This window comes from Myiozetetes cayanensis, unplaced genomic scaffold, assembly GCF_022539395.1.
Source record: "Myiozetetes cayanensis isolate MyiCay16 unplaced genomic scaffold, myiCay2020 scf1, whole genome shotgun sequence".
Classification (NCBI taxonomy): domain Eukaryota; kingdom Metazoa; phylum Chordata; class Aves; order Passeriformes; family Tyrannidae; genus Myiozetetes; species Myiozetetes cayanensis.
In genome coordinates this window covers 117,094,066-117,112,823 of record NW_026086604.1, presented here as the reverse complement: position 1 = coordinate 117,112,823, position 18,758 = coordinate 117,094,066, and the positions used below count along the sequence as shown (strand labels likewise).

The following is an 18,758-nucleotide window of genomic DNA, read 5'->3' as shown; positions in this document are numbered from 1 at the left end:
GTCTTTTATGTTCATAAGTAAGTTCATGTACCTTTTAAAAACAGTTCAGTTCTCTTTAATAATCTCAATAGGATTGAACTCCTGAATTTCTGCTCAATAGTTAATGTGGTTTTGCCAAACTAATAATTAATTAAAAAAAAAATCCTCTCTAGTTTTCAGTTTGTGTACAATAGCACAATAATCTTACAGTCATGTTATCATGACTGTCCACTGTAGCATTCTACTGTAAAATCAAATCCACTTGAAAGTTCTGATTATGTGATGACAAGGTCAAGTGTACCAACTATTTTCATGTTTTATAGGCAGTAGTCATTTAGTAGCAAATGTTTAAGTTTATAATTTTTATGAACTATTAAGTTATTACAAAAACAATCTTCTAAAACCTAGACATCTAATAGGTTAAAACTAAAGTAGAAATCCTTCACTGTGAGGGTGGTGAGGCATTGGAACAGACTTCCCAATGGAATTGTGCGTGCCCTATCTCTGGGGTGTTAAAGGCCAGGTTGGATGGGGTTCTGAACAACCAGGTCTAGTGGAAGATGTCTTTGCCCATGGCAGGGGGTTTGGAACTAGATGATCTTTAGGTCCTTTCCAACTGAAACTGTTCAGTGTTTTTATTATTCAGTTTAAATTGATAAATGCCAGTAAATGCTGAATAATTTTTTTATGTTGCTTTATAATTCATAGATTCTTGCTGTTTGTAGAGACTGTAGGTTGTAATTTCTGCAATTTCCTGCTGTCTGAAGTAAATACAGTAAAAGTGTTTCTTAAAACCTACAATCCCAGCAAGCTCAGTTATAATATGGGATGAAGTGGTTTGCTGAGGCAGTTCATGTTTTTATGTTAGAATAAGGTATTTAGAATGATATCATAACATATTCTGCAGTTTATTTTCATTTGTGGGAAAGTAGATATACGTATGTATTTATGTTCACCTCCAATGTGTAGAACTGAACACAGACATGCCAGTAGGATTGCTGATATTAAGTAGCACTGGACACGTTATGCGGATTGTCTCTGGTTAATCATTTGCTTGGATAACATGGGGCACTCTGTTCTTGGTGCACTGTCAAATCTGGGCTGTCATCTCTCTTATACAAACTTTATTTATGGAACAAAAAAAATCAGCATTCTTGTTTTTTTGTTCAATGTTCACAGTTAGCCCCATTTCATCCGACATAGTTTCGGAATTCGCGGTAAAGGAACAAGTACGTGAAATGAATAAAGAAATTGCTGAGAGAGCAGAGAAGTATAAGAAATGCAAGCAAATGTTGGCAGTAAGTAAACGGCTTCTTCAAAAAGCTGAACAAAATGTAGCTATAGGTGCTAAGTCTTAAAACCACAAAGCCTACCCAGCTGAGTTGCCTTCCTTGTTTGTGTGATACACTGTGATTACACTAAAAATCTTAACATTAGAAAACACATCTTTATTAAGTTGGCTCTTGACTACCTGTGGTGTTAGAGAGTCGAGACAAGGACCCCTCAGGAAAACCCAGGTGCAGTAAAACAAATGAGCAAAACAAGGTTGTGAATAGGGTATCTTCTTACATAAAGTGTGATAAATAAACCAAATACAGCATGTTGTTGCAAGCCAGCTGATGTTTGGAATAAGTATAGCAGGGTTGATCTGATATGCTGTTTAAGTGTAGTAACTTCTCCATATCTGTCATGGCTTTTACAATGATTTGACATCTGAGTGGGCTCAGTCATACATAAAGGGGTTTATGTACCGGATCAAAGTTGGCACCAGTAGTGCTGTAGCCACAATAGTAATACTCTTCAAAAGAATAATACTCTTCAGGTATCAGTACCTGTCAGTTCTAACCTGATTTTTATTTAACCAGTTTGGGTCTGTGTGTGATAATGGAATATTGCATCAGTGATGCTGGTGAAGAGTTGACAGCAGTTTGAGATGCTTTCGGGGGGGGAGTGTTGTCTCTTTTCATCTTATTTCTTTTATTTATCACAATGATATTTTTCTATTGTAATAAGTTCTCCAGGATGTAATAACTATCCTGTAATTCTGCTCATAACCCTGCACATGGAGAGCTTGCATTGGCTTCTGCTGGCTATTTCTGCCATATTGTTTGTTGAGGAAAACTTTGCCTTTGACCTTCTGGATGAAAGATATTTAGGTTGTAAAAGTTGCTTGGGAAAAGGTTTTGTATTGAAGTGAGATCCTTGAAAGAATAATAGTGAGTAGTAGTGTTAGGGTTCAAAGAAACTTGAAACCATGAAGCTAAAGAGAAATATCAGCTTCTTGAAAAGTCAAGAAAAACAAAAGCATATTCAACATAATTTATACAATATTCAGTGGTCGTGACCCCTTCAAAGTCTTGAGTCAGGCTTGATTTCTTGGAGAAGCCATTTTTAAAGGGTCTCGTTCTAAAAGCATACTTAACATGGTAACCTTGTTGGGGTGGTGGTGGAAATCTTTCGAAATTATAAATATTTCATGCCATGGTATGAACTACTTTAGGAAGAGAAGATAAAATGCAGTGTTTATGCTGATGAACTGGCTAAACTGGAGCTGAAGTGGAAAGAACAAGTGAAGATCAATGAGGGTATAAAATTGCAGCTAGCAGCAATGGAGGATCAGTATAAAGTAAGTTAAATATTTTGTTTATGACAGTGAATGGCTACCTATTCTTAACATGGTTGCTTATTTCTGATAGTTCAAGTAATGAAAAATTTTAATGAAGAAAACACACTAATAGTATTTTTGCTGTTAATAGAAACTCTGGTTTGCTCTTAGAGAAACAACACAGTCTTATAATGCTTTTTTAAAAATAAGCGAGATCTGTTAAGTATACTCCCAGATAACAATCATTCTTTTAGTACTGTGGATTTAGACAAACCTTTAAATAATTTTAATCTGGTATTATGAGAAAAAAAGGGCAAGAGACTTCTATTTTCGTGCTGCTTACTGTAGTACTAACAGAAATATTGATTGGTGTGTTTGTCTAAAATCTTCATATTGCATGTAGCGCTACCAGTGTAGTAATGTCTTAATGCATTTTATATGAAATAACTAGAGAGACAGAAGATGAACAATACATTGTTTTTAAAATCATCATAATTTGGAGGATCTCAACAATAGTCTTGGAAGAGTGAGGTAACACATTCACCTCATTCACATCCCATTCACATTCAGGAAGTCAAGCATAATGGGCAGCTTTAGCTTACAAGAGGTTATGTGATAGTAATGCTTATGTCGAATTAGCTTTTTAGGTCAGTAGGGATGAGATAAGAGCAACAAATGTCTGTAAGACCAGCTTTTATGCTGGTTCTTGGTACAATGGTGATAGTGCTTTTGACAGGATAGTTGCTCATTTTTGCCCATTGTGATGAGCAATGAACTGAACTGGAACTGCATTGGTTCTACTACGAACCCCTTTTCATTAGAAGTTGCAGCACTTTCTGTTTATAAAATGCCGAATTGCTCTACAGTTTGTTTCAGCACTTTGTAGGCCATGCTTTTCTGGCACTGAATCTCTAATTTCTATTTTATAAAATGCACAACTCTTTCCAATTTATTTTCTTTTACTAATTAGCAATGATCAGTTGCAATGCATAATTCGGTGTGAAATAAGTTTTAACTTTTCAACAGCAGTCATAATAAATAATTGGTTCCACAATTGAAAGTGTTTTGACTGCAATTAAAAACTTGTTATCGTTCAAGGGGGTGCAGGTAATGGAGAAAAAGCGAGTTTTTCTTCCCCAGTCAGAAGATTTTGCTCCCTTGACCTGAGCTAGGAGAGGGAATTTCAGAATTAAAAAAAAACTGTGAGAACTGTTGGGTTTATTTGCAGTAGCGCTGGATGTTGCATATAACTGTAGTAGACGAAACTATTTCCATCTAAAGATCAACTTAATCAGGGAACTTTGTTTTCACATTACATCATGGATTTACTAATAGTGAAAGAGTTTTTATCCACTAATACAGGAATCTTAAACTTCTTTTCATGTAGGTTCAGCTGGCAGAAAAAGAGAGACGAATAAAGGAACTGGCATCACAGTTGGAACTCTTTACCAGTGAGAAGGTATTGTCAGACATTCTGAAATATTAATGCTAATGTTGAAGTACCTCTAGGGTTTTATGTGGCAATTAATGAAAGCTAGGTTTTACTGAAAAGTGAAATAATAAAATGTCTTTATTACATTCAGATAGTATTGTGCGATATTATGCAAAAGTTAGGATTGTTCCTTAAAACTTTATTTTTATTTGACTTCTTTAAAATTCCAGTATGAACAGGTACTTAGTAAAACCAGGGATTTTCGTATCGATAAACTAAGTTAATCTTTCAGTTTAAGCTAGTTAAGTGTTTTGTAAAATTCTAGATTGTCAAGTAGTTGGTAATTACTTTATCTTTTTTTTTTTTAAACTAAGAATGTGATTTTTAATAGATCTCTTAATATTTTTCCAGTTCAAAAGAAAGCAAATTAAAATTTGAGTTTTGATGAGTCTAATTTAGCCGGAGGGAGTGATTTGAAACACAACTCATAAGAACAACAATAGTAATAATAATAATGTATGAAGCTTATAAAAGCTTGGAACTTTGTTTACCAAATTTATACATATTTACATTACAAAGAAGAATCAAGTGCCTTGCTAGACTGGAACCACCACGATTTAAAAGATCAAGCATGTAATAGTAAACAGCTTCTCAATTTATGCTCCATTATCAGTGTTTGTTTATAAATGTCACCAAACATAGCTTGCTAAAAATGTTCATTTGCTGTCTCTTCAGGCCTATAAAATTACGTTGTTTCTATTTTATTTACATACTTAGATAGACTTTGATTTTTTTTTTAAATTTTTTTTTAAATCAGTCTCTACCCTAGCTATCCAACTTCTAGCTAAGGCTATTTTGTAGCACTTGTTTACAGTCACTTGATCTACATTCTGGTTTAACTTTAATCTTATGTGATGCTAAAAGTAAAGTATTAATGCCGCTGCCTCTCATTTTAAACTGCTTCCATATTGGATAAGAAATTGGTTTTAAAAAGGAAAATTGTAATTTCATTGCTAATTAATTGTTTCTGCTTTGTATTGAGTAAAGAAGAATTATTTAGATTTTGCATACTAAAATTTTAAGATACAATCCTTGCTTTTTAACCCTCATGATTTTAATCATACGTGCATTTCAGTTTATAAATCTAAAGTAATGTTAGCATAACTTCATATCATATCTAAAGGAGGTTGTTAGGCAGAAGTTGCGTTGTCCTGTATTAGAAGTTTTTTTTAAAAAGAAAACGAATTCTACTGTTTTTATGGCAAGTGCTCCAAAAAAGAACACTTTCTGTAAGCAGGCTTATCATTTGTAGATACCACTTTTTTGCTGTTTGAAAATGATGTTGCTGTTGTAGTTGAAGTTTTTTGTCTGAAACCTGACAGTACTTATATAACAATAGATGTAGAGTTTCCGTCTTCATAGAATCATAGAATGGTTTGGGTTGGAAGGCTTTTTCAGTTCCAACCCCCCTGCCATGGGCAGGGATGTCATCCACTGCATGAAATCTTTTTGTATTTAAGTATTGTTTTGTTTTGTTCACAGAGTAGTTATTGCAGAGTTGTTGCTGATTTTTGCATTTTCTTGTTCAAGAGGTTGGTCTGAAGTTTACCTGTTTGCAAGACAAAAAATACTGAGTTGTTCCTTTTAGTAACAGACTTTTTAATTCTCATGTAGTTGAATCAGTCGTTGAAGCCTTGGTTTTAAGTTTCAATTTAAAGTCTTTTGTGGAAAAGATGCTCTTCAATCTGTGAGGGTTAAACATGAACCCAGAAGAAAATGCTAACCAGAAAGAACAAAATTACTGGAAATCATATCTCCCTTAGCAGTCCCAATTTCTTAATTATTATTTTCATATTTAGATCTCAGCATTTTTTGCTTGGTTCTGAAATTAAATGGCTTATTCCTTTTCATATTCTTGGCATACTGCTCTCTATCCCTTAACGCATTTTGATGAATGGAAGGATGAGAAAGACTTTTGGATAAATTACAGCTGAGGCAATGACAACACTCAAATCACTTTAACAACTGTGTTTTAACATATATATTGGCTTAGAGTTTTAATGGTTTATAAGTTATAAAATCCCTTTTATAGTTTGTAATTATTATTGTATTTATGGTTTCTTTGCAAGAGTCTAGAATTTTAAGTGTATTAAGTTTTTGAAAAGTTCTGTTTGAGCATTTCTGAAAGAATATTGTCTTTCTGATACTAATATTGGTGTTGAATATCAGAAGGGATCCAGTGCAATGTACTTAGTAGTTCTATAAATGTCTACCACTCGTGAATTCATGAAATATGTTAAGTATGTACATATGTGTGCTCCACATAGTAAAATGCGGCGTTCTTGAGTGGGATGGTATGATATGAAAAATAAGAATTATTTTATTTTTAATTGTAACTTTTAAAAACTTTTCTCACTGCACATTATCTCTAGTTGTTACTGCTAATCTACCTGTTGTTTACTGATTTAGCTAAAATGTCTCAATTGTTAAAAGAATGCAGATACTTCTTGAAACTTGTGGCAGTTCTGTTTACGTAATTTGAATTAACTGATGACAAACTAAGAAAAAATAATATTTCTTCTAAAATATCTTCTTTGTATTTTCTTCATTGACTATTTTTGGCATGTATGGTATACTTGGCATTAGATCAAGATGAAAAGACAATAGGGAGGCTAGCAGATTTTTTTTTTTTTAAAAACATATTTCATAACTGTTTCAAATTTTGTTACTACTCCATAGGTTAATTGCATTTTAAACTTTACATTATTTAGGAACTTGGCAGGACACCAGGAGATCAAGCTGGAAGGATGATGGAAGGACAGATTTCACAGCAGGCATTACATTTTCGCAACCCATATTCAGAGGAAAATGGACCAGTTCCTGCAGTGCCAAGTAGGCTACCAGTACTGCAGTATGGAAACCCTTATGCAATTCAAGAAAGAAGAGGTAAGTAAATTTTACACACCTCACCTCCAATATAATTTCTCCCTCACTGTTTCTAAAGCAGTACCTCATTTAATGCAGGTTTAAATAGGTTTAACAGAGTCTTTACTGATTGATGAACACGAGTAAAGTGGCTTTACTGATGAGAATAAATAAGTTAGTTTTAAACACCTTTGGAAAAAGGTGATTTCTCTTCTATTGTTTTATATTATCTGAACAAAAAATGTGTATAACTCTTGATTTTTTAAAGGTAAGGTTGAACAAAGATGCCCTAATTAATTTTTCTTCAGATGGAGCAGATGGTGCTTTTAATCCTGATGAGATCCAAAGACCACCTGTTAGAACTGCCTTTTGGGAGCTGGAAGATGATGTAGTGTGTAGCCAGCCTTCACGCAATCTCAGTCGGCCTGATGGTTTAGAAGATCCTGAGGACAGCAATGCAAGTTACCTTTTTTTATTATTTTTTTTCTCCTTGAGAAGTTTACTAATGAGTTGTCAAGAGTTTCACATAGGTTTTCAGTATCTGATAAGCCTGATTTATTGTTATGTAAATCCAGAACTGATTTTTCTTTTCCCTGAAAAATGTTTTAGATGAATTTTGCTTGCTTTGAAGGAGAAAACTCTGCACATCTATTTATCATATTTATCATACTTGTTCCCCTAATCTCTTGAGTTACTGACAGCTTGTTTTGTTATTAGGATAGTATCTTCTTAATCTTTTTAAGTACTAAAGTGGAAAAATACAAGTAATCTGAACTCATGCTTTTTCTCCTGTGTGATAGAATGAGAGCTCAAAACGTAGCCACATCTTACTCATTTTATCATATGAATGTAGGAACTAAATTGTAACAAATAAAAATGTAAAGGATTCAGATACCAATATTTTCAGTTAAATGCTGAGTGTAAATTGGTATCCTTTTAGATACTTTATTCTAATGTATTAATATTTTGTCTTCTGCATATCTGTATTTATTAATTTCCATTTTCAGTGCTTTTTGCTGTTGGACATGTATTTGGAAGAGCCAATTGACTTATCTAAAGCTGATTAAACTGAAAGTGATACATTTTCACTGATTCTTTTTAGGGCTTTGTATGTTTTAAGTGGAAACTGGTTAGCTTTTTTTTTTAGTACAGTTAACTGGTACATATATTCTGGTATAAAAACATTGGCTTCTGTAATAAACTGGACTGTATGTCTTCATTTGAACAGGAACAGACCTATTACTCTTTCTTATTCCAAGTACTCTTACACCTTCAAAAATATTAAACAAGAAATACTTTTCTGCAAAGTATTGTGCTCTTTGCAAGTACAGTGGTATCACGACCTGTTTCTCATTTAGTCTAGTTTGCCACATTTAATTGCTATTAACCTTTGCAGAAACTGATCAGTGTTCAGACAGGCATGATTTTAGCCCTGGTGCTCAGCACCTATAATGGAGAAAAATGTATTTCTCCCTCCTACCTTTTGCTCCCAATGTCCATTACTGTGAATAATTAGAGAAACTGTCAGAACTTTTGCAGCCTGTTCAAGATCTAGGATGTGAGCTTAATGCTGTTCCCCACCTTCACCTCACATTTTGCATATTTAATCTGATCATTCTTGACGTAGCTATTACATCTGACAAGTTCTTCTCTTCTTTAGTCGTCTGCTGCAGTTTAATTAGCAGGGTGTTCTCTCTGATCTATGTGCTTTGCCCTCTTGCAAACCCAAGAGAAACAGTGCTAGAGTCTTGTGCTCATTTGCAGACACATCTAGGATTTTTGTAATGAGGTGGAATATAACAGGCTTAAATAAAGTTCAGCTTGAAAAAAGGTGCCTTTAAATCAAATGATTCGTATCTTTATTTTTTTACTTGCAATTGAGAATCGGTTACTTTCTCCTCATCCAGATAGACTGTTGTGTACTGTGCAAATTTACTTGGAAATGAGAAGCTGCAGGAATCTTTCTAGGAAGACTTAGTAATATGCCAAAGATAAAACAGTTCTAAGGCAGGATGTAAAGAAGTAACCACAGAAAACTTACACATGTGTAGGTGTTTTATGATAAAGAAGAGTCTGTCATTTGTGCGGAAGAAGCAGCAAATATAAAATAATAAATATGAAAAGGTTATAGTTTCTTGGAGTGTTTTTTAAAATAAGCTGTTAAAGATGTAGTTCTCTACATTTTTCAGCCAGCAGGATGTAGAGCCTTTTGCTGGAGGAGGATTCCCTCCTGGAAGGAAAGGATTACTAGGCTTGCTGCTTTGTTTAAAATACCACCATTGTATGGACTTCTGCCATCCCGGTCTCCACATTCCTATTACTACATGTAATATTAGTTTAAGAAATTAAAGGTATCATAGTCACTTCCACCACTTCATGGCTGTTTTGGTACTGGTTTACCTGTGATAATGAACACGTCTACTTTATTTATCTAAGGTGACAGATCTTTTGAACCACGAAGAGGTGAAAGTGACTGCAATATCCTTAATTTTGTAAACTAATATAACTCAAGATGTGCAAATAGATCAGAATTTTTGTGCTGTTGTGTTCCAATTATTTTTCTCCAAAAACTTTGTTCCTTAATGGAAATGTCCCTTAAAGGAATGGGCACTTCCATGTATTTGGTTGACAAAAATCAGTTCTGTATGACTTGCAGACGTTCCGGAATCTGCATAGCTTTGGGTTTTGGAACTCCTAGGACAATTAAATTGTGATTTCTGAGAGGGATAAGCTGGTCTGTGTTAATCGTGCCAGGTGAGCATGTGCACAGTGGTGATTTTGTGTGGAATACCTGACTTGCCACAGGTTCCTGCTGTCATCTACTCAACACTAACTTTCCATTTGCTCATGCTCCCATAACTGACCAAAATGTAATCATTTGGAGCAAAGAATTTCTAGCAGTACAGGAGAGATCCATAAACAAAACACACATGCACACACATATATATATTTAATACTAAAGTGTGAGTTTAAGGAATGTAGTCCTGATTACACTTGGCAGCAAGCCCAGAATAACTATCCTGAGACTATTAAACAATGTTGTTAGTTGCAGTGAATTTATGGGGAATGGAGAGTGTAACCCTTGGCAACTGAGAACCAGGTCACCTATTTCTTGAGATGACTCCAAAATGGCCTTTCTTCTTGCAAAAAAACCCACTATGCATTATTAGCAGTTGGCTGACAGGGGCAGATCACAGGAGACATAAAAGGAGCAGTTGGTATCCAGGTACCTCTTGGCAGACCAGAGTTCTTGTAGAGAGGTCAGTGGGCCTAAAGGAGTCAGTTTGATTACAGTCCCACAGCAGAGCTGAATCCCAGAAAGAAAATGTTTGTGCTCTTCTTCCCAGTGTACCTTCCCTCTATGTCAGTGGTGTGTCTGTTCATTTGTTGTTTAAGGTTTAAGATGGGCATCAGATCTTTACTGCTGCTTGTTAAAATGATCTGTAGAACTTGGGTATGGGGATTGTTCAAGTCTGTGCTTCTGTACTGTGTCACACAGCCTTTTAATTTCTGTTTGGCAATCACGAAACTGCTTACAATAGTAATTATGAAAGCAGTTCTTGAGACAAAATTGGTTGGTTTCAGTAAAACTGGGCGAGTTGCAGCTATTTCTGACAGTTAATGTCTGGCTTTCCCTTCTTCCTCTTTTAGTGGTAAACCCCCTCTTTTTTACCATGCTTTAATGTGCAATACTGTATTTATCTTTATGATTCATTTAATCAGTGGAACTCACTGTAGCAATTTTTTAAAGAGGCAGAGGTAAAGTCCAGTGATAATAGTGAAGTCTTTATGTTAAAGGCATCCTTTACAATTCCTTAACCTAATTGTCCAGACTTCTGAGTTCAGAAGGCCTGGCACTTGTTATGCTACATAACCACAGTTCCAGCCTGTGGGTACATGGTATCAGTCGCTTTTCCTAAGGAGCTGAGGCAACAACATATCGACTGTATTATATCACTGCAGGGCGCTGTAGAGGTTTTGGACTAAGAATTTGCAGCCATGTCCCTGGTTGTCAGTCTGGACTGCAAGAAAGATGGCCCTGGGTCTACACGAAGGGCAGATTAAACTGTTTCTTTCTCAAAATCTGTAGTGTGGGCCTCCATCCATGTAACATGGATGACTGAACCATGGGATCTCAAGAGTAAGCTGGTGCCTGTGCTTAAAATACAGCATAGGCAAAGCCATTGAGGCCTGGTATCCCACCAGTTGTCAAACTTCTGTAAAGCAGCTTCAACTAACCTTCTTATTTTGGCTTTTGAGCCTTCAGGGGATGATGGTTTGTTTTACCAGGCTAAGCAGAGTGACCAGTGTTTAAGAGTCAGGTTGAAAAGCATATGTAACATCATTTATAAGAATAAAGAATGGGTGGTTGGTTATCCTAGCTGGAGAAACTGGGCACTAAGTGACTGTGAACCAAGATGAGTAGGATCTGTCCTCCATTCATAGAGTTCTCCCTTTTACAGGGAACACTTGTTTGTTTGTTTGTTTGTGTTTTGGCCATCTGACATCACAGAAATAGACAGCTATTGGAGTCTAATACAATGGGACCTTCTCTGTGTTTTCCAGAGGTTCCAATTTACCCCAGGGCAGTGTATGGAAATGTTTAGTTCTTGGTGACTGTATACTGTTTACTGTAAATTATAATTAGAATAGCTGGGAAATACTCTCAGATAAAGGTCTCATTGTTGCTGTTTGACCATTCCTTGGTTACACAGTAATCTCTGTAACATGCACTGTGAGGTCAGCTAAATACAGAGACATTTGCATTCTTCCGGTTTGGGTTAGGCATCACAAAAGGTTAAGAACTGATCTTTACAACTTGGTTAAGAGAAAAAGTACACTGAAGAGACAGACTTTCCATATCTTAACAGAGTAATATCAGTACATACATAATACTGTCATTCTTATACAGTGCCCAGGTCAGAAGCTGCTATAAGGAACACACAGTATGATTTTTACAGTTAATTGAACTGGGTCATGAGAAAGCTGTAGCCTTAGGATATTCCAAACTTAAATGTTACTTTGATGTGCACTTGCCTTTTGTTGAAGCAAGTGCCTGCAGGGCAGCCGTGTAGGAGAGGGCAGGTGTGCATGTGCAGAGGAAAGCATTGTACTCTTTCTCAAATCAGTTTCTCACAATGGAACAAGGAGTGGAGTTATATTTGTATGTGGTAGGGTATCACACTTGCCAGAAGCTGAAAGAAATTACAAAAGATGTAAACAATTTTATCCTGGCAAATGACTAGCAGTAAGCCAAATGTCTTAAAAAAAAGAGGGGGCGATGTGTTTGTACTGGACAAGTAATTAGATTAACTAGGACTTAAATGTTAATTTGTCCAGCGTTTGTAGTGGAACTGTGTTTTGATGGAAGATGCACATTAATTTTCTTAGTTAAGTTCTGGTTTGCTTCAGTCTGATATTCAGCAAGTTTGTCATGTTTTTTGGCACTATATAAGCTGTAGCAAATTGTGGCATGACAGTACTTTAAATAGTTTCTCTTCCTTAATACATCCACCTGTCCATCCTATCTCTTTCATGACAAAAGGAACAATTAATATTTTAAAACTCATATGCCCTTTTCACTGCAGGTGCAAAGCAAGCAAGTTAGACTGGAAGATATGTCTGTTGCTAACAACTGTCAGAGCAGGCCCCAGTGCCTGCTTAATGGAAATGTTAAATGGTTGAAATTAAACAGGTGTTACCAGGAGAAGAAAAATATTGAGGGAATTTTCCCATCCTGCTCTGTTTACATTAACTCTTCATAAGGACAAAGTACATTAGCCTAGCCTAAATATGAAATATGTTTGCATATTCATATTAGTTATCTGTATAAAACATACAACACGTACAACACATACAACCTGTGGTCCTTTGCAAATCCATTTTTGAATTGATCAGCTAAATAATTACTAACTCTTGCATTTAAGGTGTCTTTGAGATGAAAAGTATCTAGGAGTTGGAGTTCCAAAAATCTTGGTTGTATGCACCTGTATTTCCACCTTGAAATGAGTCATTTTTGTGCTGCATTATCTGCTTGCAGAATAGAGCCAAGATGCACAAAAGTAAAACTTGTGCTGCAGAGATTACAAAGTGAGGGTAAATTTGATAACAAAAATGCACATGGAGGAGGAGGGGGAAAAAGCTGTTTCTAGGGGTTGTTCTTTAAAATACTTTCTTATTCCAATAGGATGATGACAACACTGTACCTTCTGCTCCTGATCCTCCAAGTCTTCTCTTGCGTGAGCGTGGCACAGGTTTCTGCTTTGATTCCAGGTAGATCTTATCTTTTATTGGTCTTTAAGGGCATGGAGAGGTTTCTACAGAACTGGTTTTTTTTTTTTAAACTCAAGGGTAAGGGGTGGAGGTGAAAAATTACCAAGCCTTTTCAATGAATATTTGGTTTACAATTACTGGGCAGAGAACATGCCCTGAGACTGGGCAGGCTGTTCATGCTGTAGCTTACTTTGATGGAATTTGGACAATTTTTTCAGTAAATGAATGAGTAACTTTTGTTTTTTCTCCTCTCTTGCCAACCTAATTGTGAACCTAAGTTTAGAGCTTTTATAAAGTGTTATGTTTGCTAAGAGCAAGCATTTATGAGAGAGAGAGAGTGGCTTCCCATGAAACTGTTTGGCCATTAAGGCATTCAATAGATTCGTATTCAGTGGTAGCTGGAATTATGTCAAAATTATGTTGCTTTTAAAATGCCAGGTTATTTTGGAATTCCTGTGTAAAACCACTCTTAACTGTATTGAGTGCTTTCAGCAAAAACATTTAAATTAACTGTTCGATACTTAGATGTGAAGTCCGCTCAAATTTAAGTTGGTAGTAAAGCTCTTAGTGGCAGCAGGATCCTGCTTTTAGTTTTCAATAACAGATTAAATAACAGTTTCCTTTTTCCTTTTTTCTTTCTCTCCACCTCCCCCTGAAGTTTTGACGTGCACAAGAAATGCCCTCTCTGCGATGTGATGTTTCCACCGAACTACGATCAGAGCAAGTTTGAGGAGCATGTTGAGAGCCACTGGAAGGTGTGCCCCATGTGCAGTGAGCAGTTCCCGCCCGACTATGACCAGCAAGGGTTTGAGAGGCACGTCCAGACGCACTTTGATCAGAACGTATTAAATTTTGATTAAATACTTTGTTTTGCAGTGTAGCTTAAAAAACCACCACTTTTGAGTAGTCCACCAGTGGAACAGAACCAGTGCAGCTTTCTGTAACAGTGCAAACTTCTGATTAAAAGCTCATGTACTCTAATGGGAGTGGCAAGTCATGGCTGTAAGCTGCTATAGGGTTATCTTCTCTCTCTGCCTAACATTGTACTAAAGAAACCCACAAACCTCCACCTTATTGTGTATGTAGCTATTTTTTCCCCTACTTAGTGGAATTTCTAAGGACACAGGAATGACTTAGCCTCAGAAAAAATGAGACCAGCTTCATGGTGCTCTTCAGCTACATTTATAAAAGGTCACCAAAACACCTGTGGTTTCCCCTAATCTTGATAACTGAGGTACAGTTAACAATGTAATAAACAGGTGTTTCTCCTAGCAAATCCGTGTAGTTTTTCTGAGTAACACTTCAATCGGAAAGTTACATTACTTACCCTATGAAAATAGAGTTTTCTAGTACACTTCCGAGATGTAGATGCATGTACTGTGAGATTCCAGGCTTGCAACAAAAGGAATGGCAAATACTTCAGTTTTACATATAGAATGTTTGCCTTAAGGGATAACACTAAATGAGGTAAGTTATACTTTAAGGCAGTGTTTTTGAGCTGAATGAACCTGCTGTGCTTAAATGCCTAAACGTAATTGTTTAAAAAAATAATTGCCATTATGTTGCAGTTTCATTCAGTAGAAAATATTGTTCTGTTTTCACAACAGTGGATTGTGTTCCTTTTGGCTTAGGGCTTTTAAAAACCTTCTGTGTTTTAACTTTATGTATTTCTTTCCAATAAGTAAAAACATGTGTGTATATCTAAACATTTTATATTTTCTTTAACTGTATTAAGTAAATTTGCTTTCCACTTGTTGTACAGTAGTCTTGTTACATTAAAAGCAGAATTATTCATGGAGTCAGTGGTCCTTTTTCTCCTGCTGCTCATTTTGAAATAAAAGAGAGTGTAAACTTTACATAGAGTAAATGGTGATTCAGCTTGTTATGCTCTTCACATCTCTTTATGTTCTTTTTTTGAGAGGGAGACTCAGGGACTAAGGTTTGGAGTAGCTTCTGTTGTCTGCAGTTCCCTCATGAACATGTGTAATATCCTGTTCTATGTAGGAGTTATTAAACACTGCATGATGTGGCAGCAGCTACTCCTCAGTGCTCGTGTGCCATTTGCAGTCTAAAGATTTTCATAACTGAACTTCATGTCAAGAGATGGCCCAAGGTAAGGCAAGGAAGTACTGAAAGAGCATTTTGTCATTTTTTTCTTACTGTAACTCAACAGCACATGAAAACAGAACAAGCTCTAAGAGTTTGATGATACTGAAGTAAAATAAACAAATAAAAGACTGTACACAGCCCAACAACTTAATTCTTTAGGTTAGGAAATGAGGAACAAACAGTCTTCTTAGGTCAGAGGCAGTTTATTTTAAATGTGATTTGATTTACATTTATAAGCAGCTTTCCTGACAGGAATTCTTTAAGTTGCCTTCAGTTCTAAAACAAACCTCTGTCACTTTCAAACTTAAAGTACTTTGTCCCCAACAAAACATATGAAAATATAATTTAAAGCACACTTTTCACAGACACAGTACAATACATTCACTATACACAGTATAACAAAATAGTCCCATCTTTACCTGTTTAATAATACTGTCACAATGAATAGGTAAATAGAAACTGGAATTTAATTTTTATAGTTGAAAGGAATTTACATGCAACAATGACGTTTTACAACTGTTTAGCTGTTGAACGAACTCGCCCAGCCTGTAGTTCTTGCACTAGGAGCAGAGCCAAAACGTATTCGTTGGCCAGATCTGTTGCCAAAGCTGCAGAAGGTGGGAAGTGGCCTCCTGGGGCCTGGTGTGTACTAGTAACTCTCATGTCTGGATCATCCTTTAAACCCAGCTGACAGCACTGCTGTCACAGTCACCTCTCTGAGAGCTGAGAGTGATGTTTCACTTCACTTGGGCTGTTCTAAACGCTTATTCATTAGGATGATTCCTAAGTGTTGCAATGAGACATTTACTCTGCTGGAGAATAGGTAATTGTCATCCTTACAAAGTTTTCCTTTAAAGCTTTGGGAAAAAAAAAATAGGGAAAGCTCATTCCTCCTTTATGTGAGCTTTCTTTTGCACTTAAAAGAACAGGAACTAAGCCAAGGCAATGACTGTGTTAACACAGAGAGTTCCTCCCTAACCCTTGCCGGGCAAAGAAATGTTTCAGGCCAAGGCAGGTGGAAGGTGCCCACCTCTGCTCCCAGCCAGCTGAACTCCAGGAATAGCACTTGTGAGAGAAGAATGCTCAAGGCAGGATGGCAAGCAACAAATGTTCAGGTATGGTCCAGACACGAAGCGCTCTCATGTTGGCTTTTAAGTCAGTCTCTGACCACCTGCTGCAAGAAGCACTTAATCTTCAGTAAGGCTCATATGTCATATTTCAGCAAAATTAATCGTAAAGCTAAACAGACACATCCAAATGGAATGCGGTGACCTACAATGAGAAGCAAAAAAATGCACAAAGAAAATCTCAAAAACACAATAAACGTGAGGGAGAGGCATTAGAACTCCCTTAGCACAACTAACGGACCTCCTTAAACCATGCGCAGAATTTTTCCTTTTTATTTGCAACCACAGGCACATGCTCGTACAGTAGTTGCAAGAATTGGCAACACATAAAACATTAAATCTGTTGGCAATAGAGAACTACAAAGTGCTTCAAAACTTCATCTGAGATGAAGATAATTGTTTCTCACACACACATAAATTTGCACTTAAGTATTTCCAAGTGTCTTTTTAACAGATAGTTCAGGGGTAAATATTTAGTTGGACTGGGATATTGGTCCTCAAAAGTTTGATGGGCATGAACATAATATGATGTCTTGTACAGAGGAAAAAAAAGTAATTGCTAACGCTAAAGTGATTGTTTACTATTTCGAATGGCAAGATTTTCAGCATTTCAAGAGGGAGGAAGAAAAAAAAAGATTTGCAAGATAATATAAAATACAGCAAGCACACCTTTTTATGTATGTTATTTAAGTATGAAAATATTTTTTAGCATATTATGTTAAACATTCTTTCTTATTTATATTTCCATTACCTAAAAGACTTGCTACTCCACTGATAACTCCGTTATGTAAGGCATGTTAACTATAGTTTGACGAGGGCGGTACTGTTTTGGTTTTGCACACACATTGACAGATGCATCGAAAGTCTTCATCACGTTACAATCTTGAAAGGATGTCAGTGCCAAGCTCTCCTCCTCGCACTCCTGTTCAACACGTCAGTACAACTAAATACGCAATGTCCCCCTAGTTCTTTTTTGTTTTTTGTTTTGGAGAAAAATGTTCTGAAGAACCTACAGCTTTTATAGCACCTTATCTCAAAGTAATGAAAATGGGTATGATGATAACATGTGCAAATGTACAAAATCATTAACTCTACAAAGATACATCATTCCAAAATTACAGAAAATTTTAAAGCATGCATTTAATTTTTTAAAGGGTTGCTGAATGCTTCCCCTGAAAAAGGTGGCTGTTCTCAAAATCAGCAACTGCTGGTGAGGGTTTCTTGGCACATTTGTGACCAGCATGTTATTGCTGCATCTTCCTGATAATCTCAGCAGACACGGGGGGATGGAAATTGATTGTGTGGTGCCGCAGGCCCTGAGCTGTCTTGTAACTCTTTCCACAGCGACATTTGAATGGTTTGCGTACGCGGATTTGTGTCCTGTGGCCGTTCTTGGCGTGGTACTTTATACCGTTCACATTCTGTGAGTGAGAAAGTAAAATGTTAATGGACAAGATCTGACAAGGGCTCAGCTTCCAGTTAAAAACCAAAAATGGATCACCTTTCTGGGTAAAAATACAAATTGCTAGGAGCTCCCCCCCAGGTGTTAAGCATGCACTGTGCCCTCAAGGTACCAGGTGGTACAAAGAGGAGAATAATCTGTGCGGTTCTAAAGCACGAAACTTAACTACTTGGATTACCCTTAAGTTAGGTCAGTTGGTTAGAGCGTGGTACTAATAACACCAAGGTTATGGCTTTGATTCTTGTATGGGCTATTCACTTAAGAATTGGACCCAATGATCACTGTGGGTCCCTTCCAACTCAGAGTATTCTGTGAAATCCTGATTTTTATCTCCCAACGCACAGCACTTTCCAAAGAATACCATTTAGTGGGCTCACACACATGGATGTTCTTTGCTTCCTGCCATCTTTTTCCTATAGCATTGACAAATCTTATTCAGAGGTTTGTTTACAAGCAAACAAAGAATTGGCATGAAGACTGAAGTCACACTTCTTCAAAAAGCTGAGGCTCCCCCCATGGTGGGTCTGTTCTATTTTGTGTCATTGTTTCTAGATATGTCTTTAGGCACCAGCAAATTCTGATAGTTTACACATTGCCTCCAAAGAATTAACTGCAGGGAACGCTTAACTCCAAGAGTTACACAGGACACTTAGAAAATAATCCAGAGAAGCCATCTTCAAAATAGCTATTGTTTGGGGATATTCCACAGCTAAAACTGGAGAACTGATCCCCACTAAAGTAAAACACAGCACCACAACACACATTCCATTAAACAGGAAAGGGCAGGAAACGGGTCATACTTTTGCCAGATCAACCTAAAAGCTTACCAAACATATATCAAAATAA

General features: G+C 36.4%; 2 protein-coding genes across 7 annotated transcripts in view; one reads left to right on the top strand and one right to left on the bottom strand.

Moving 5' to 3' along the window:
* Window positions 1-15,012, top strand: part of TAX1BP1 (Tax1 binding protein 1) — a 52,012-nt gene extending 37,000 nt beyond the window's left edge. For 3 of the 5 annotated variants that reach the window (XM_050322146.1, XM_050321973.1, XM_050322063.1), the window contains 7 exons: window positions 1,159-1,277; window positions 2,480-2,605; window positions 3,972-4,043; window positions 6,788-6,962; window positions 7,250-7,398; window positions 13,129-13,214; window positions 13,873-15,012. In XM_050322146.1, the coding sequence (XP_050178103.1) occupies window positions 1,159-1,277; window positions 2,480-2,605; window positions 3,972-4,043; window positions 6,788-6,962; window positions 7,250-7,398; window positions 13,129-13,214; window positions 13,873-14,074 (929 nt within the window). In that variant the 3' untranslated portion in view covers window positions 14,075-15,012. The remainder of the gene's footprint in view (window positions 1-1,158; window positions 1,278-2,479; window positions 2,606-3,971; window positions 4,044-6,787; window positions 6,963-7,249; window positions 7,399-13,128; window positions 13,215-13,872) is intronic. The other 2 variants (XM_050322222.1, XM_050322306.1) reach the window with 1 other exon arrangement.
* A 498-nt stretch (window positions 15,013-15,510) lies between these two features.
* JAZF1 (JAZF zinc finger 1) overlaps window positions 15,511-18,758 on the bottom strand; it is a 187,799-nt gene continuing 184,551 nt past the window's right edge. For both annotated transcript variants that reach the window (XM_050322568.1, XM_050322654.1), the window contains exon 5: window positions 15,511-17,871. In XM_050322568.1, coding sequence (XP_050178525.1) covers window positions 17,695-17,871 — 177 coding nt within the window. In that variant the 3' untranslated portion in view covers window positions 15,511-17,694. The remainder of the gene's footprint in view (window positions 17,872-18,758) is intronic.